The following is a 20,670-nucleotide window of genomic DNA, read 5'->3' on the forward strand; positions in this document are numbered from 1 at the left end:
AAAGTACAGTACTGTATCTAATTTAATAGATGAGGTGACTGAGACTCAGAAAGGTTAACTAACTTACCCAACATGACTCGTAAGTGTGGTTCCGATGGTAAAGAGTTCTTCTACAGTGCAGGAGACCTGTGTTCAACCCCTAATTAACCAAAAGGTGTGGCATAAACTTTTAACTTTTCTCAGAAAATCAGAATGAAACGTAATGCTTTAAAGAAGAAATTTAGTTAAGACATGGAAAGTTGTATTTTTCCTTTTTTCTTTTATGACAAAGGACAAAGGAGGACAAAGCCAGCACTTTTTTACTTAGTTTAGACACCTCTAGTTAGAGCTGGTTTTTGTGGGGGGGGGTTCCCTTTTGTGATCCCAGCTACTTCTAGGTTGACTGCCAGGAAATCAATTTCTTCTTGTGACTCATTCATGTTTCAGGTTGAATTTTTATGACTAATAGGCAGGTAGCCTATGACGTGATTAGTTAAAGCAAGGTCAGATAGATTTCACACTCCATTAATTTGTAAGAGTTTCTCATGACTTTAGCTTACTTTGTTTTTTCCAGAATAAAATGGTAATTGTAGGTAGATATTAATTCTAAAGATTTTCCTTGGAATGTAGCATAGGATTAGAGACCACAATAATACTGATATTATCTAGAAAATTTAGATACAAAGCTGTTAGGAAAAATTAATCTCAATTAAAAAAACTATGTTGGTCATAGTTTATAAAAATCTCATTCTTTGGAAATATGTAGTCATACAAATTGATAGGACTATATTAGAAAAGACTGGTTTTGTCATGTAAAACTTAAATGCCTGACAGACTGATAAAAATTGTTGGCACGTAAGGTCCAAAATGGTTTGGCATGGGAAAGTCAGTTGAGTTAAAATGAATTATTTTACTCAATACCCACAATTCAGTCATAACCCAGTCTTTGTTTATCCTCAGTCTTGAATTGGGCAAAAACGTATGCCTAGATCAGCACGAATTTATTTTTCTAGTGGAATCAGGAATCTTCCATATTCATTCATTCCACAAATACTTATTGAGCATGTACCAGGTACCCACTGTTGCAGATACTCTGTGCTGTATCAGTGAGCCAAAAAGAGCCTTAGCCTTTTGGAGCTCACAGTTCTGGCCAATGAGCAGTAGACAAATCAATTATGTACTAGGTTAGAATACAGTAACTGCTACGGGTAAAGTTACAGCGGAATAAGAATAAGGAGCAGGAGTACTAGGGTGTGGGAAGGGGTTGCAGTTTTAAATAGCATGTTTAAGGCAGGCAATGATGAGCAGGTAAAACTCCAGTAAACACTTGGAAAAGATGAGGTAATTAGCCTTGTGATATCTGGGGGTGAGCATTCCAAGCAGATGGGACAGCTGGAGCAAAGAGCATAAAGCAGGAGTGTGTCTGGTGTGTCTGAGGAGCCTTGGGGAATTGAGGGTGGCGGGAATAGAATATAATTTGAAAGGGGTCAGATAGGTAATAAGGGGAGAGAGATAAACCAATCATTCTAAGGACTTTGGCTTGTGTTTTCAGTTAAGTGGGAAGATATGGCAGGTTTTAATCAGAAGAGTGGCATAGTATGACTTGTTTTAATGGGACTGTTTGAGTCCTACTTGTAGCCAGTCATTAGTCCCATGTTCTATACCCAGGATAACAGTATTGTCTTTGGGAGTCTGGCTGCCAGGGTTTAGATCCTGTTTCTGTTACTTACTGCTACTTTTATTTTAGTAAGTCACTTAATGTCTATATCAATTTTTCCCTTTGGAAAGTGAGAGTAATATCTTATGCTTGAACTGATACATGTAGCACTTTGAAGAGTGCCTGCCATTGCAAACCTGCAACTAACATTGGTGGTATCAGTGTTCCTATTACTTCAGTTCAGTCACTCAGTCGTGTCTGACTCTTTGTGACCCCATGGACTGCAGCACACCAGGCCTCCTTGTCCATCACCAACTATGGAGCTTACTCAAATTTATGTTCATTGAGTTGGTAATGTCATCCCACCATCTCATCCTCTGTCGTCCCGTTCTCCTCCCGCCTTCAGTCTTTCCCAGCATCAGGGTCTTTTCCAGTGAGTCAGTTCTTCACATTAGGTGGCCAGAGTATTGGAGTTTCATCTTCAACATCAGTCCTTCTAATGAATGTTCAGGACTGATTTCCTTTAGGATGGACTGGTTGGATCTCCTAGCAGTCCAAGGGACTCTCAAGAGTCTTCTCCAACACTATAGTTCAAAAGCATCAGGTCTTCAGTGCTCAGCTTTTTTTTTAGTCCAACTCTATGTCCACACATGACTACTAGAAAAACCATAGCTTTGACTAGATGGACCTTTGTTGGCAAAGTAATGTCTCTGCTTTTTAATATGCTGTATAGATTGGTCATAACTTCCCTTCCAAAGAGCAAACGTCTTTTAATTTCATGGCTGCAGTCACCATCTGCAGTGATTTTGGAGTCCAAAAAAAAATAAAGTCTCTCTCTGTTTCCATTGTTTCCCCATCTATTTTCCATAAAGTGATGGGACCAGATTCCATGATCTTAGTTTTTTGAATGTTGAGTTTTAAGCCAAACTTTTCACTCTCCTCTTTCACATTCATCAAGAGGCTCTTTAGTTTTCCTTTACTTTCTGCCATAAGTGTGGTGTCATCTGCATATCTGAGGTTATTCATATTTCTCCCAGCAGTCTTGATTCCAGCTTGTGCTTCATCCAGTCCAACATTTCTCATGATATACTCTGCATATTCGTTAAATAAGCAGAGTGACAGTATACAGCTTCGTATTATTTCAGACACTGAATTTGTCATTTGCCAGTCTTATTGATGTATGCAGGTCAGGAAGCAACAGTTAGAACTGGACATGGAACAACAGACTGATTCCAAATAGGAAAAGGAGTACGTCAAGGCTGTATATTGTCACTGTGCTTAATTAACTTATACGCATAGTACATCATGAAAAACACTGAGCTAGATGAAAACACAAGCTGGAATCAAGACTGCTGGGAGAAATATCAATAACCTCAGATGTGCAGATGACACCACACTTACGGCTGAAAATGAAGAACTAAAGAGCCTCTTGATGAAAGTGAAAGAGGAGAGTGAAAAAGTTGACTTACAGCTCAGCATTCAGAAAACTAAGATCATGGCATCTGGTCCCATCACTTCATAGCAAATAGATGGGGAAACAGTTGCTGACTTAATTTTTTTGGGCTCCAAAATCACTGCAGATGGTGACTGCAACCATGAAATCAAAGGACACTTACTCCTTAGAAGGAAAGTTATGACCTCACAACCTAGACAGCATAATAAAAAGCAGAGACATTACTTTACCAACAAAGATCTGTCTAGTCAAGGCTATGGTTTTTCCAGTGGTCATGTATGGATGTGAGAGTTGGACTATAAAGAAAGCTGAGCACCAAAGAATTGATGCTTTTGAACTGTGGTGTTGGAGAAGACTCTTGAGAGTCCCTTGGACTTAAAGGAGATCCAACCAGTCCATCCTAAAGGAGATCAGTTCTGGGTGTTCATTGGAAGGACGAATGCTGAAGCTGAAACTCCAATACTTTGGCCACCTGATGCGAAGAACTGACTCATTTGAAAAGACCCTGATGCTGGGAAAGATTGAGGGCAGGCAGAGAAGGGGACTACAGAGGATAAGATGGTTGGATGGCATCACCAACTCAATGGATGTGAGTTTGGGTAGACTCCGGGAGTTGGTGATGGACAGGGAGGCCTGGGCGTGCTGCGGTTCATGGGGTCGCAAAGAGTCAGACACGACTGAGCGACTAAACTGAACTGAAGTGAAAACTTATTGATTCTGTTGTCACAGTGTTTAACACTGGTCCCTTCCTTTCCATACCTATCTTCAGAATTCCAGCTTAAACCTGCAGATGCTCCTGCCTGGACTATGACAGCCACTGCTTCCTTTCTTTCTGTCCCAGCCAATCTTGCACAGTCCTGCTGGCTAGGTTGTCACATTACTGCCATCTCTAAAACCTTAATTCCTTTCTTCTTGCTTTCTAAATGATGTGCATACTTACTCGAGGCTCTCCTTCATGTAGTTCCAGCATATCCCTCTCTAACACAAGTACATGGTACTACTGCCTGCCTTTCGCAAACTTGAAGGATCCTCAGTGGATTTTCTCTGCCATTTAAAATTCTTTTAATTTTCGCCTCAAGTACCACCAGCTACACTTTCTACTTCACCTCTCACAATAATATTTTCCATCTGGTATTCTAGTCATTTGAGTATTTATCTGATCCTTGTATTTAGGAATGTTAGATGCAAGAAGTTATTTCTCTTCCAACTTCATACCTGTGTTTGGCTGTTGTTTATTCACTCAGTCTTTGTGTCCTCCTTTTTTGCAGTCCCATGGACTGCAGCCCTACCAGGCTCCTCTGTCCATGGGATTCTCCAGGCAAGGATACTGGAGTGGGGTGCCATTTCCTCCTTCAGGGGATCTTCCTGAGAGTGTTCTGCTATAGCTCATACCTTATGGTAGATGTTTTAATAAATATTTACTGAACTAATTTTCTTTTAATTTTCCTTATTTTCCTCTAGGAATGATCAGCCACATAAAGCAACTGATCTTGAATCCGAGGAAGATGTTATTCCAGATTCACCAATAACAACCTTTTCATTTTCTGGCACTAATCGGCTGCGAAGAAAGGAGAACCTCCGCGTCCGATATGTAGAGCAAACACATGCTAAACTGGAGCACTCTGGCTGTGCACATGGTGAGGATTAGAGTTGTAGCTTAGTTACCTAATTCTGTTAAAAAAAAAAAAAAACGAGTATTCATCTATTGTTAGGAAGATAGTCACTGTTCAGGGTAACGTACATTACAACTATAACCTTAACTGCCATCAGTGAAGTGACTGGGAAGGTATCTTCTGCCAGTGTTATGTACAGACATGATTTGCTCATCTGAATATGTAAGCACTCAACATTTTACAAATGTAGGGAATAGTTTTTTCCTTTTTATTTAAAAAATATCCCTATGTGTATATCTGAGTGGGATACAATGAAAGAGGAAGGTAGGCTAACATTGAGAGTCCCACCTCCTGTATGCTGGTTATTATGCTGAGTGATTTGAATACATTATTACTGTATTTTAATTCTCACGACAGGTTTGTGGGGTAGCTTCTAGCACCTTTGTTTTATAGATGAGGCAAGATTTGTTCCTAAGAGGAGTTAAATAGCCTGTCAAGTGGATGAGTCAAAATTCAAGTATAGATCTTCCTGCCTCTAAATTTTTGTACTTTGGAAGTATTATCCATAGCTACTCCCACCAAAGGTTTAACTAGCTATTTTTAATTTTTCTAATGTGTAGCACTTGGTGGTAAATCAGGAAATGGTTTTATAATGTTTCTAGTTTGTGGCTTATCAGTGGCATATTTATTAATTCCAGGCCGGTTTACCATTTCTGATAAATACTTTGAAACTACATTTTCACATAGTCCTGTAATTTATCCTGTGGTGTGTCACAGTGCTAATTCCTTTTAATATTGATCTAAAAGTAAATCAGTATTTAGAACTTCCATCTTTAACCTAAACTGTTTGTAACAAGGAAAGCATTTGAGGGAAAGGAGTATATCTAGTCCTAGAGATATTTTTATAATGCAGGTAAATTGTTGACAGTAGCTCTGCCTTTTTAAAAAAAATAGTAGTCTTAATTTTTAATATTAGAAAATTGACACAGTTTTTTCCCATTTTATATGAGCTTGCATCACCATCTAGTGGAAAACAAAAGAATTGTTAAAAATCTTGTACATAATTAAGAACTAAAGTAAAATGTAACATCTTGGATCTAGAATGAACATTTGTGGGCCTTTTAGTCTAATATCATATAGGACATGAATAACCACAGATAAGCATGAGCATAGTTTAGATCATGTTTAAATCTATCTGAAAGAATATCTAGAAAAACAAAACAGCAATTTTCTTTTTCAGGAAAGTCATCTTGTACAAATGCTCTTGGTTTATCTCTTTGTTTTATGAGAATAACTTGTAACTGTTTAAAACCATGTCAGTTTTAATCTTGTTCTGATCATTTTTACTTGGACTATGAAATTTTGGTTTTAAAATATCACTTTGAAGCCATGCAAATTATTTTAAAACTAATTTAATGACTAGTTACTCCTTTTCTTTTTCTAACACCCATGCTTGTTAATTTTAAAATGGTGTGTGTGTGTGTGTGTGTGTGTGTGTGTGTGTGTGTGTGTGTGTTAACCACTCAGTCGTGTCCAACTCTTTGTGGTTCCATGGACTGTAGCCTACCAGGCTCCTCTCTCCATGGAATTCTCCAGGCAAGAATATTGGAGTAGGTTGTCATTTATGCTTTTTAATGATAATTTCTAGTTATAATTAGTAAAAATCTATTCCCCTTTACTTTGTCCTTCTTTTGGTTTTCTTTGAATTAAATCCTTAAGTAGTGGGATGATTTCTGGTAAAGCATGTTTCAGATTTCCTTCCAGAAAATGAAAACTCTGAAATAAAGACTGAAAAGCAATATGATGCAGTATTCATTGCAGATGAACCCACTGATTTCCAGCATTACACAAGGAAAGGTCACCTTAAAATATTACAACTCTAGTAGGCTTAGGTCAGAAGAAGGTTATCTGTTCCAGTCCTCTTTTCCCCCACTGTCTTAACTTCCAACTTTAATGAAACTAAAGGAATAACCTCTTTATTAGACTGTTATATCAATAAAATAGACTTCCAGTGGATTTAAAGATAGATTTGTATTGGCTATTAATTTTATCATGATTGTATGTTTATTTGTAATCTCTCCTGTTTTTTTTTCCCTTAGAATTGAGAAAAGTACCAAAGTCTTCAGCTCATCCACAACATAAGCCTAAGGAAAGTGAAATTCTAGTGGCTGACACTTGTGATCAGAGTCAAGCTCCAGTGGCTAGTAAGCAAGATACTAAGATTATAAACTGGTGGGCAAGAGTGGTCAACCATGTGAATTTAGACAATATTTTAAAATATTTTCCATGTAATTTTGTTTGTATCACTTGTTTAATAGTCTTTTTCATATTGAACAGTAATGTATTCTGTTATTAGTTCATATTAATATCCATGGACTTCCCTGTTGGCTTAGATGGTAAAGAATCTGCCGGCAGTGCAGGAGACCCAGGTTCGATCCCTGGGTCAGAAAGATCTCCTGGAGAAGGGAATGGCTACCCACTCCAATATTCTTGCCTGGAACATTCAATGGTCTGAGGAGCCTTATCCATTTTAATACAAATTGTTAGTAATTTTAAGTAAATAAGGCTTTACCATGGTTTACTCATTCATTCAACAAATATTTGAGTGCCTACTGTATACCGGGCACTAAACAAAATAAAATGTTTAACGTCATAGAGCTTATAGTCTCATTGGGGGAGAAAGAAAGTAAATATATGTTAGATGAAGCAGGATCTCTGAAGAAAAATAAAGCAGTGTAAGAAGAGATTTAAAAAAAAAAAAAGAAAAAAGAAGAGATTTTAGAAAGTCTCACCTTAAAAAAAAGTAACATTTGAGCAGAGACTGAGGGAAGCAGATGAGTCATGTGGATTTCAGGGCAAAGGGCATCCCAGGTGGAGACATCAGTGACCACAGAGGCCCTGAGGTGAGGATGCTCTTTGATTTGTTTGAAGAACATTAAGGAGCCCTTTGTGGGCAGGGCAGAATGAGTGAACAGGAGATTGTTTTGGGCAACTCTAAGAGGAAAGAGACTGGTAGCTGGAGGTTTGCAGGATGGAGCTGAGGGTAGGGGTGGTTAGAAATCAGGAGTTTGTTTTTGAAAATGTATTGTTTCAGATACTGAGTAGACATTCAGGTAAAGATTTTGATGGGTAGGTGAATGTGAATATAGATGAGTCTGGGATAGAGGTGGTTGTTAGCATGTAGGGGAGATCTGGAGATCTGAAGCCATGAGACTGGGTGAGATTGCCAAGCAAGTGAATGGTGATGGGAGGAGAAGTAGTTCCAATACTTAAGCACAAGGCTTTCCATCATGGAAAGGAGTGATTTTCAACTGTATTTTATTGTCACTCCCATCTGGCCGTTTTAGACTTTTTTCCCCCTCCAATTACTTCCTCCATGGAATTTTAATATAGCACAAGAAATCCATTTAATTAAATATTTTTAATGATAATTTTCAGTGGCAATAAGCCTGCAGTGTATTGCAATTTATAGTAGGTATTTTGGGCTTTATAAAACAGAATTTTTAAAATTGTGCAGTGCCATTTTGTAAAGTGGTCCTTTGAGCTTTTTCTTTGCTTTTTTGTACGTTTTCATATGGCTAGTTTCTACAGTTATAATTTTTTTTTTTCCTTAAACTTAGAACCACATGGAAAAAGCAGTTATCCTCCTGATAGTTTAGCTACAGTGGTTGCTGAAACACTTGGACTTTGTGTTCAAGAAGAATCTGTAAGTAATTGTTTAGTTTGGTAATAAATATGAATTAATTAGTGTCCTTTGAGATCAGTTTTTAGAGAATAAAGCAAGAGAAAAAAATTTTTTATCCAATGATTATTAGATAAAGGCCTAGAACAAAATTGATGTCACTAGAAAAGGCTCGTTTATATTATTCACTCCAGGCAGTTACAGAAAACTCTATCAAGTCTTGAGAATTCTTTGGATATAGGTTACCGGTTGAGTCAGAATTTAGATGGCTTAATAGGGAACTCTGCTCAGTGTTATGTGGCAGCCTGGATGGGAGGGGAGTCTGGGGAGAGTGGATACATGTGTATATATATATGGTTAAGTCCCTTTGCTGTCCACCTGAAACTGTCACAGCATTGTTAATTGGCTGTACTCCAATAAAAAGTTAAATAATGAAAAAAACTTACATGGCTTAGAGGATTTAGCCAAACCTCTTCCCTATCCCCTCTCCTCCCTACCCTGTTCCAACTTAAAGAGAAGATTTAAACCTTTAGATTGAGTTCAGAGTTTATTGGATCTTTTTGACATCCTTTAAACTGGGCTTTGATTTGGAAAACAGACTAAATTCTTGGGTCTACTACAGATGCTTTAATTCATCTTTGTCCTTACAAATGCCAATCCAGTTAGGCCACATCCTTAGGGATTGACTCAGAAATTGACCCCATGATTTTCTTTTCATTATTTAGTGCTTACTTACATCAGATACATTTACTCTTTTTCTTAACCAATCTCTAAAAAATGGAAGCCTTGAATTCATCAATCTTAAGGAAACTTCATTTTGATACAGCTTTAAAACATATCCCTTTGCTTTAGTCAGTAAATTGTATAGGCTCTTATAAAGTTTTCTTGCTGTTGAATTTCCAAAATTGAATTGACTTTTGATTACCTTTGAATGTTTTTTTTGCAGGGGGTGGGGTGGGGTTCTTTCTACTTTTAGAACTAACTTCAAGTGATGGTGGTTAGTTTTTACCCTTTGAACTCTAAACATGTTTTAACTTTTTAAAATCCCCTCCTACCAATAAACCTGGCATGTCAGTAGTTTAGACACCAAATCCATTGAGGGAACTGATCTCTGAAGATTTGCTGCTCAAAGTGTGATCCACAGTCCAACAGCATCTTCATCCCTGGAAGTTTGTGAGAGATAGAAAATCTTAAACCCAGCCCAGACCTACTGAACGAGAACTTCTGTTTTCATAGGACCCTCAGTTGATTAATGTGTATGCAAAAGTTTGGGAAACACTTGTTCTTTAAAGATCCTTTTAAATTCGTCTCCTATAAGTATAAATAATCATCTCTGTTCCCTACCTTTCATCTAACTAATCTGGTTTTTTAAAATTAGCAACTATCAGTCTGCTTTCTGTCCTTAGAATTTATGTATTCTGGATAACTTATTTAAATGGAATTATATGTGGCTTTTGGGTCTGGCGTCTTTCACTTAGCTTGTTTTCGAGTTCATCTGCATTACAACATGTATCAGTATTTCATTTCTTTTTAAGAATAATCTTCCATTGTATTTATGTACTTTATATTTTATTATTGAAGGAATCTCAAGGCCCTCGGAGCCCTCTTGGTGATGAACTCTATCAATGTCTGGAAGGAGATCACAAAAAACAAGGTTTTGAGGGATGTAGAAGAAATAGTGAAGATAATTTAAGGTAATTTGGGGCACTTTGGTAAAAACTTATAAACTGTCAATGAAATTCCATTGCAATGAGTTCCACAGATTTAAACTATTTCTCTCCCTCAGCTTGTTATTCTGGTTGTATTAATTTTTATAAAAAAAAATATTTCCCCCAGTTTATGACCTGTTGAGGGCTTTTTGCGTTATTGTAGAGATCAGGATGTTACTATTAGGTTCTTTTTGTACTTCTATCAAGCAGTGCTTCAGAAGTCCCAGCCTCATCTCTTTTTAGGATCCAGTCATCCCTCCTGGATTTGTATTTTCTAAAACTGAATGTTGTATGAAATCCATCATTAGCTCTGATGAGCTTTCAAGATTGGGATACACTGTTGCTTTTACTAATTTTAGAACATCCATTAACAATACTCTATTTATGTAGCATTTTGCTTTTTAAAAGAGTTTTCAGTATTAAATACATATATATCACATTTAATTGTCATTATACTAAGTCATTAGAGTAGGTTTTATTACCCCCATATTTTACAGTCAACAAAAATACAACCCCACGGAGGTCAAATGTCTTTTTAAGACCACACAACTATTAAGTGGGCTTCCCGGGTGGTGCTAGTGGTAAAGAACCTGCCTGCTATTGCAGGAGATGTAAGATGCATGTTCAATCCCTAGGTCAGGAAGATTTTCCCTGGAGAAGGGCATGGCAACCCACTCCAGTATTGAGTATTCTTGCCTGGAGAATCCCATGGACAGAGGAGCCTGGTGGGCTACAGTCCATAGGGTCACAAAGAGTCGGACATGACTGAAGCAGCTTAGCCTGCATGCACAACTATTAAGTAAGAGAGTCGGAGCTCTTAGCCATTCCACTTCTTCAAACTTAACCCTAGTGATCTTTCTACTACCCCAGCTGTCTCCTCTGCTACAGGCAGGCTGGGTCATGAGTTATGTTCTATTTTTTAGTATAAGAATTTATTTCTTGGAGTTACTCTTGATGAGATTTCATAACAACAAAAGAATTTGGGATTTGTCCAAATATTTTCTTATATAGTGTATTTATTTAAGTTACTTTGGAAAAATATTTATAGATAGGAATATCATGGTTATTGAGATAGGTTTGCTGTATTATTTCCCTCTGCTTTTTTGTCAACCAAATAAAGAAAAGCCAGTAACCAGAATCATATCTTAAATTTTGGTCAATGATCTGCTTTTAATATGTAGATAAGACCTTACTGTTAATAATTCTGTATTAGCAAAAGTTTTCTCATTATGCTTATCTTTTAATTTTTATCCTGTTTCTTTAATAGGAAAAAACTTTTACCACTCTTTATTTTTTTAGGTTTTCAGATTCAAAGACTCCTCTTCAAGAAGAATTGACTACTCGGGTATCATCTCCTGTATTTGGAGCTACCTCTAACGTGAAAAGTAGTTTAGGTTTGAATACAAGTTTGTCCCCTTCTCTTTTAGAGACTGGGAAAAAAACCCACCTGAAAACAGTGCCCCTCAGCAACACTTGTGCTTCTGGACTAGAGAAACCTAGATCAAAATCTGAAGACGGAGCCCTTATCACATATCATCTTCTTGGGACTGAAGTAAACAAGATCCCTAATCAGTCATCTTCTAATAAGCAGATGCTTATAAATAAAAATACAAGTGAACCCCTAAGTGAGCAGGATAGTATTGATCACATTAAAGATACTGATAAAGATAAACATGTGGTACCCCTGAAGTCACTGGGAGGCAGAACCAAAAGGAAGAAAATTGAGGAAGAAAGTGAAGATGAAGTAATCTGTCCCCAAGCCTCCTTTGATAAAGAAAATGCTTTTCCTTTTCCACTGGATAGTCATTCTTCCATGAATGGAGACTATGTGATGGATAAACCTCTGGATTTGTCTGATCGATTTTCAGCTATCCAACGTCAAGAGAAGAGCCAAGGAAGTGAGAACTCTAAAATCAGATTTAGGCAAGTGACTCTCTATGAGACTCTGAAGCCCATTCCAAGGGACTCTTCCTCAAGCTGCAAGGCCTTGAGCAGGAGCTGTGAGCCAAGCAAAGACTCCCCAGAAGAGCCCTGTTTACAGGAGTCCCTTTTCCAGTCCTTGAGTAAATCTCCAGATAATAAAACACTGTTACAAATAAAGGAAGAAAACACAGTATTTAAAATCCCTCTTCGTCCACGTGAAAGGCTGGAGACAGAGAATCTTTTTGATGACACAAAGGTATGTGTTCAGTATTCAAGAGTTTTGATTAAAATGATGGTTTGTGAATTTTCCTAGATGCTAATCATTTTTTCTGTTTTAGGGTGCTGGTTCTCATGAGCCTATAAAGATAAAAACCAGATCCATCCGTGGAGCATGTGAAGTTGCATCAGTTCTTCAGTTAAATCCATGTAGAATTGCTAAAACAAAACCTCTACAAAACAACCAAGGTATGTAAACTATAAATAGCATTTCCACTCTCTTTTTAATGAATTTATATTGAGTATTGTAATTTATTATTTACATTCTTTGGATAGATTTCATTGTTTCTGGAAAAAATAGTTTATCCCTGTGTGTTTCTGTGTTTATAGTACAAGTCTTACTGGTTTCACCTTAAAATTTTCCTGCTCTTCTGCTTTTTGAAAAAATAAATCAAAATCTTTAATACCTACTTTTATAGGTAATTTTATAGATTTCTTTTATGTAGTTGTTTCTTGTTTTCTTTACAAAAAGAAAGCTTTAAAAATTTAAACTATACAGATTTATTTTTTTTTTCATTTATTTTTATTAGTTGGAGGCTAATTACTTTACATATTGTAGTGGTTTTTGTCATACATTGACATGAATCAGCCATGGATTTACAAGTATTCCCCATCCTGATCCCCCTCCCACCTCCCTCTCCACCCGATTCCTCTGGGTCTTCCCAGTGCACCAGGCCCGAGCACTTGTCTCATGCATCCAGCCTGGGCTGGTGATCTTAAACTATACAGATTTTTAAAATATAAAAGTAGAAATCTATCATCCAAACCTTGTTCCTCACCATATAAATAGCCAGTCCTTTTTTTTTGTATATTCATGTATATATATATATATATATCTCTTAACTATTTGTATATACAAATTTATATGGGTTTTTAAACTTCTTGTTTGAAAACATTGTTTGCCCTTTCATTTCTTCATATGCCATATTTATTCCTTATTGGAAACTTATTCCTTCATCTGCATTTATTTTCCTTTTTTCCTGAAGCTCATTCTTTAGTAATTCTTCCAGTGAGGGTTTCAGTCTCTATATGAAAAATTTTTTTTAACTCTTATTCCTGATCTTTTTTTTAATCTTTTTGTTTTTATTTTTATTTTTCCTGTGGTTGCTGTAGGGATTGTGGTATACTTACTTAACCTTTCACAATCTACTTTGAGTTAATACTGTTACCACTTTATACTCTATAACTGTACCTTATGTAGTTGTCATGTATATTAACGTACATTGAAACCTCCTCCAGTGTTAGTTTTAACTTAAATTTTTTTTTATTGAAATAAAAATCAGTCATTAAAGTGTATAATTTGGTGGTTTTGATGTAGTCACAATTGTGTCACCATCACTGTACTCTGAAGTTTAGAACATTTTCATCACCATACAAAGAACAGTACCTGCTAGCAGTCAGCCTCTCTCGTCTTCCCCAGTCCTAAGCAGCCACTTAATCTACTTTCTGTTGCTATAGATTTGCATATTCTGAAGTAGTCATATAAATGGAATTGTACAATATATGATATTTTATGACTTCTTTCACTATTTCAGTTTTTTCAGTTACAAGTAATCCTGGTTTGAACATTGATATACAATTTTGTGTGGATGTAAGTTTCATTTTTCTTGAGTTATACCTAGAAGTAGAATTGGTGGGCCATATGCTAACTCTGGGGCCTCCCTGGTGGCTCAGACGGTAAAGAATCTGCCTGCCATGCGGGAGACCTGGGTTCTAGCCCTGGGTTAGGAAGATCCCCTGGAGGAGGGCATGGCAACCCACTCCAGTATTTTTGCCTGGAGATCCCCATGGACAGAGGAGCCTAGTGGACTACAGTTCACAGGGTCGCAAAGAGATGGACAGGACTGAACGACTAAGCACAGCACATGCATGCTAACTCTATATTTAGCCTTTTGAGGAGCTATCTGTCTTTTCCCAAAGGAGCTACATCAGTTTATATTCCCACCAGCAGCATGTGAGAGTTCCTGTTTCTCCATATTCTCACCAACACTTGTTTTCATTGTCTGTCTTTTTGATTCTAGCCATCCTATGGGTGTGAAGTTATTAATATGTCTCAACTGTGCTTTTGGTTTGCCTTTTCTTTGATGGCTAATGATGTTGAGCTTCTTTTCATGTGCTTACTGGCCATTTTCATTTTCTTTGAAGGATTGTCTATTTAGGTCCTTTGCTTATTCTCAGTTGGAGTGGTTGTCTTATTATTGAATTGTGAGAGTTCTTTATGTATCCTCAGTATAAGTCCTATTAAGACACATGATTTGGAAATATTTTTCTCATTCTGTGAGTCCTACAATGTTTTAAAGTAATGAGAATTTTAAAAATCTGTTTTTAATTGTGTATTTTTTCTCCTTATCTAAGATGTATCCTTTGAAAATATCCAGTGGAGTATAGATCCAGGAGCAGACCTTTCTCAGTATAAAGCGGATGTTACTGTAGATGATACAAAGGTAAGTTAGAAAGTAGAATCAGAGCCCATGTGGTTATTCTAGTGTATTGTTAGTCACCCTGCTCCCCTGATTCATCTGTGACCTTGAGAGTCACACACCTCTTACAACATTCACATATTTATTCAGAAAACTACAAAATAATAACATTTATTTTTCAATTTTATGGTATTTTTGAAAGGGTAATAATACTTTCTGACTTTTTAGAAACGTTTGCTGAAAAATATAGTTTTAAAATAATGTCAAATGCTAATTACATATTAAATAATTTAATTTTTTATCAAAATAATCTATCGTATGCATTGATTAACTTAACATACCTTCAAGAAAAAAATTTCATTTTTCCTAGTTGGCTGTTTCTTTAAATGCTGTGTATTTTCTTTTTAGTTAACATTCATAGCAGAAATTACTTTTTTGGCTTGTATTTAGGTTCTACATAGTTTGAGAAGTTCTCTTGCACATGGTAGCATATTAATAAAATATTTAACAGTTGCTAGAGTAATCCATAGCCATCAAGAAGTCAGATTTGACTTACGAACTTTTCAGTGTACATTGATGTTCATTTCTGTGAAGCAGATTAGGGAGGAAAGGAAGCTCCAGGGATTTTGGTAACATACAGTTCTCTCTTCCTTGGCAGCAGTCCTTTTCCTGGACTTGAGAGATGATGCTTGTATATCAAAGCTAATACATTAGGTTTAAATGCCTGTAAAATATATCTATATTCCTTTGGGTAAAAGTAAATATTACTTAATGCTACTAAAGTGTAAGTGTACACTTAAAAAATGGTTTAAATGGTAACACTTATGTATATTTTTACCACCCCCCTCCACCAAAAAATAACTATAAGGGATAACAGTTAAAATTTTGAATTTTTAAACATTTATTCAGGATGGCAGTCAGTCAAGATTAGCAGGAGAGACAGTGGACATGGACTGTACGTTGGTTAGTGAAACCATGCTCTTAAAACTGAAGAAGCAAGAGCAGAAGGAAGAAGAGAGTCCAAGTAAGATTTGTTTTGTTTGTTTTTTAATTTTAATACAAAGTGGAAGGAAGTTTATAGTCATACCATTGCACTGAAGAGCATAAATGACCTTTTCACCATAAATCAGTCCCCCCCCCAACTAATAGTAGACTTCTCTTTAGTAAAACTTAGTTTCCATATTTCAGCAAAAAAAAAAAACCTTTAGTAAAAAAAATTTTTATTTCCAAAAGAATTCAAGTTGTGTCCAGGGGTCAGCAAACTTCAACCAGCTGCCAGTTTTGTCAGTAAATTTTTGCTGGAACCCAGCCTCACTCACTTGTTTCATTTATTGCCTACGGCTGCCTGTGTGACACAGCAGCAGAACTGAGTAGTTTCTGCAGAGACCTTATGGCCCCACAGGCCTAAAATATTTAGTGCCTGACCCTTTAAGAAAGTTTCCTGATCCCTTGTTAAGATAATTTTTTCATAAAAGGTATAAAGGGAATCTTGAGAGTCCTGTTTTAGAAATATTATTTTCCAAAGCAATTTGATAAGGAGAAAAAGGGTGGATTCTACTGAGAAGTATTAGTTGTTGTTCAGTTGCTAAGTCTTGTCCGACTCTTTTGACTCTCTTTAGTACAGATTTGCAAATGAGTGGTAAACTCAGACTAATAGTGTATATGATGAGTGACTCTGCCATTTTTTTTTTTCTGTAGAAAAGGAGATTTGGCTAAACTAGGGGGTCTACAGCCCTTTGTAGTAAGAAACTGATAATTCTTCATCTAAAGCCTTGATTTTCTGAAAGAGGTGGGAACAGTGGAAGGATTTGGGTTGGCACCACCTTAGCAATGTTTCTGATATAGAGGCATGTGACACGAGATCAACTAGACTGTGAATAGTTGTCATTCATCACCCTCACGTGTTGAAGAGTTAGGACCTGCCACATCAGGATGCAGGGCTAAAAGCAGAGGCATTTTCCAATGATCCTCTGTTAGAAACTGAGGACACTCAAGACTGTTTGTGCATTTCCTGTATTCTCCAGTCTACCTGCTCAGGGTCCCAGGTCTTGTTCTTGCTTCTTGTGCAAAACAGAAAAAGAGACACAGATGTACAGAACAGACTTTTGGACTCTGTGGGAGAAGGCGAGGGTGGGATGTTTCGAGAGAACAGCATCGAAACATGTGTATTATCTAGGGTGAAACAGATCATCAGCCCAGGTTGGATGCATGAGACAAGTGCTTGGGGCTGGTGCACTGGGAAGACCCAGAGGGATCGGGTGGAGAGGGAGGTGGGAGGGGGGAACAGGATGGGGAATACATGTAAATCCATGGCTGATTCATGTCAATGTATGACAAAAACCACTACAATATTAAAAAAAAAAAAAAAAAACACCTTATCTCTCACTGCAGTAAATGCAGTAAGTAAGAAAATTTTAACAGCCTTTTCCTTAATTCTTTGTTCTTTAGTAATGAATAATTTATCCATACAATCAAACAGCTGGCTGCCTATGGTGAAAAGGACAGTAGTTACTAAAAGGAAAACCTTAACAGTGATTTATTGTCTTTTTATAGTGAATGACACTTACATAACTTTCTTCTTAAGAAGATGACTTTGCTTTTAAGATTATTTTGTTCCTGGTACCAGTTCCTGATGTTTTCCTCAGTTTTGTAGAAAAGGGCAAAACTAAAGTATGGCAGCTTTGACTTCTAATTTATCTAGTTAATCTAAGAAGATGATAGCTTCCCAAATATATTTGAAACAAGTAGCTTATGGAGGTAAAGTCAGAACTTAAACTAATGAGTGGAGATAATTTCAGCTAAATAAGGCATAATGAATACTGTTGCTGTACAATAAGTCACTCCAGTAAATCAGAGGATTAGAACAATAGCGATTTTTTTTATCTTTCATAGTTTCTGTGCCTCAGGAATTCAGGAAGGGCTGGGCTGGGTGGTTCTATCTCAGGGTCTCATACAGATAGTGGCTGGAGCTGGAACAGCAGAGGACTCGATAGATGGGAGACTCTTGGCTCCTCTCTCATCATTCAGTCTCAGGGTTTCTCCATACAGTCTTTCCATGTGGGCTAGTTTGAGCTTCCTTACCGCACAGAGACTAGGTTCCCAGAGTAAGCATCCCCAAAGAGCAAGGCAGAAGTGCACAGCATTTTTATGATCTGGACTCAATAGGAGGAGTGCCATGATCACATTTATAAGAACAGCAGGTGGGATAGGAGATACTGTTGAGCCCATACTTAGGAGAGAACAATCTGTCCATTTTACCCATAAGGTAGGTTTTTTTCATACTTAGAATTGATGAAATATAAGCTTAAAGATGAAACATACCATTAAATGGTACTGCTAATATTCAGTTCAAAAAAAATTTTTAATATCTGTTTGACTTAGTAGATGCTATGGTAGATATATATCCTTACATATCAAAATAGGATGTAGTCTGTCCTCAAGCATTTTACAGTCAGACGTCAGCAACAAAAAGAAATCATTAACTTACTATGATTTACTGACAGCATAAACAGAATGCTTTGGGAATGCCTAGCGCACAGGAATTATTTTTACTTACAAATTTGATCCTCAGAATGAAAAATGAACAAATGCTTCATCATTCAGTAATTATGGAGACACAATTCTGTATCAGGAACTGGAGCAAATCATAAACAAAAGTACCTGCGTCTCATGGAATTTACGTTGTAATAGGGGAGAAACAAGTGTTAAGTGCTAGATGATGGTAAGTGCTGGAGAAAGAGAAAACGGGCTGAGGCACTAGAGCATCTGCACTGGGAGAGGCGGTAGTGATTATTAGAGTAATCCTGGCAGGCTCCAGTTTTGTCACATTTGTTAGCCAACTGAATTTCTTTCTATTTTTGGTAAACTGGTTTTTTAAAATGTGATTATATAGTGAAAATGTATTAGGTTGGCCCAAAAATTCATTCGGGTTTTTCCATACCATCTTACGGAAAAACCCAAATTTCTTGGCCCACCTAACAGTTAGTACTCTGAAGATGAAATTAGTATTTGCATATCAAATATGGAATTGAATTCACTATTTCTATAACACTGAACTACCAAGTGTTCATAATAATGCAAGAAAATACTTCTCTGCTACATTAGAAAAATAAAGAACTAAACAAAACTCTATTATAGAGATTTTTATGTCAGTTATTTATACACAGTTTATTTAAACTTCATTTTTTTCACCATTTATTATTGCTGTATTTTCTCTTCCTCACAATTCCTTTGGTAGTTCCTTTTGGTTTACTATGAATTATACATGAGCTGATAGAAAAAGATGTTTTAACATTTATAATGACAGTAACAAAAACCCAGCATTTTCTTCACATAAATAAAGGACAGTTGAAGGCATAACATTAAAAACCTTTGTAAATGTACAGTAATTACCCAGACTTGGGGTTTATTCTTGCCTAATACACATCTAAATTATTTTGCGGCAGTTCTTATAAGTTTCTATGTATTAGTCTACCTAGAAAGCAAAACGCTTTCTTATGGCCTAAGCCGATGCTCTTTCACATAGATGGAGAAAGAAAGATGAATGATAGCTTGGAAGACATGTTTGATCGGACGACACATGAAGAATATGAGTCCTGTTTGGCAGAGAGCTTCCCCCAGGTAGCAGATGAAGAGAAGGAATTGTCAACTACTACAAAAAAAACAAACAGTAAGGCAATTTTCTTTCAAATTATGTTTTTTTTCCATTACACTGAGTTTAGTAAAGTAAGTTATCAATCTTATTAACAGAGGCCTAATGAGGTATCTTAACAATTAAAACTTGATGTTTATTGAATAAATTTTTTTTCAGTTTTTTTTAAAGATAATTTCAGATTAATAGAAGAGTTACCAAAAATAGTTCAGAGGGTTATGCTTCAATGAAAAGAAGATATTTGAATGGCTAGTAAGCACATGAAAAGATGGCCAACACTCTTGAACATCAGGGATGGTGACAATACTTCACACCCACAGAAATGGTTGAAAAGGTGGATAACATGTATCTCTAGCAAGGGTGAAGAGCAGCTGGAACTCTCGCATTGCTGGAGTAGAAAATTGGTTATACTTTGGAAACCAGTTCATCAGGGGGCTTTTTAAACAGCTTTATTGAGGTCAGTCAGTTTTTTGTAAAGTTAAGCATATACCTGTATTGTGACCTAGGAATTCCACTGTTCGGTATATACCCACAAAAAATGAAAACATGTTCATACTACTTCACAATGAAAAGGAGGTAACTACTAGACTCAGCAACATGGATTAGTCTCCAAAATTTGTTGAGCTAGACAAATGCAAAAGATGGAAAAGAATAAATGGTATATCATCTCATTGATATGAAGTTCTAAAACAGACGTAACTAAGCTACAGTGATAGAAATTAAATGAGTGACTGTAGGGGAGGGAAGAGACATGAGAGAATGTTCTTGTGCATGAGAGACAACAGAATATGTAACTTGCATGGACATGTTCAGTATCTTGATTTGGGTAGCAGTTACACTGGAATATTGGAGAAGGAAATGGCAATCCACTCCAGTACTCTTGCCTGGAAAATCCCATGGATGGAGGAGCCTGGTAGGCTACAGTCGATGGGGTTGCAAAGAGTCAGACACGACTGAGCTACTTCACTTTCACTTTCTACACTGGAATATACACTAGTCAAAATTCATCTTAGTGCACTTAAAATCAGTATATGTAAATTATGCCTCAATAAAGTAGATGGTTTTAAAGTCTTCAGTGGCTTCCCAGTGCACTTAAAATTCAAACTCCTTCTCTTGGCTCCCAAGGCCCATCATGGTTGGGTACCTGCCCACCCAACACCTAACCCTGCCCCCATCTTTCCCAACACTTCCCTTTTTTGGCTGAATTAATCACACTGTCCTCTTTTTACATCATATAATGTACCAGACTTTTTGCCATTGAGGACTTTTACCTAGAACATTCACCATTCGTACTCTTGTCATGACTG

General features: G+C 36.7%; 1 protein-coding gene across 6 annotated transcripts in view; it reads left to right on the forward strand.

Annotated features, from left to right (window-relative positions):
* The window catches only part of RBBP8 (RB binding protein 8, endonuclease), an 80,172-nt gene that overhangs the window by 50,677 nt on the left and 8,825 nt on the right, over positions 1-20,670 (forward strand). For all 6 annotated transcript variants that reach the window (XM_020881737.2, XM_020881735.2, XM_070452736.1 and 3 more), the window contains 9 exons: positions 4,551-4,726; positions 6,802-6,906; positions 8,323-8,408; positions 9,966-10,078; positions 11,393-12,272; positions 12,355-12,481; positions 14,648-14,736; positions 15,622-15,736; positions 19,238-19,381. In XM_020881737.2, the coding sequence (XP_020737396.2) occupies positions 4,551-4,726; positions 6,802-6,906; positions 8,323-8,408; positions 9,966-10,078; positions 11,393-12,272; positions 12,355-12,481; positions 14,648-14,736; positions 15,622-15,736; positions 19,238-19,381 (1,835 nt within the window). The remainder of the gene's footprint in view (positions 1-4,550; positions 4,727-6,801; positions 6,907-8,322; positions 8,409-9,965; positions 10,079-11,392; positions 12,273-12,354; positions 12,482-14,647; positions 14,737-15,621; positions 15,737-19,237; positions 19,382-20,670) is intronic.

Source organism: Odocoileus virginianus, chromosome 22 (assembly GCF_023699985.2).
Source record: "Odocoileus virginianus isolate 20LAN1187 ecotype Illinois chromosome 22, Ovbor_1.2, whole genome shotgun sequence".
Lineage (NCBI taxonomy): Eukaryota > Metazoa > Chordata > Mammalia > Artiodactyla > Cervidae > Odocoileus > Odocoileus virginianus.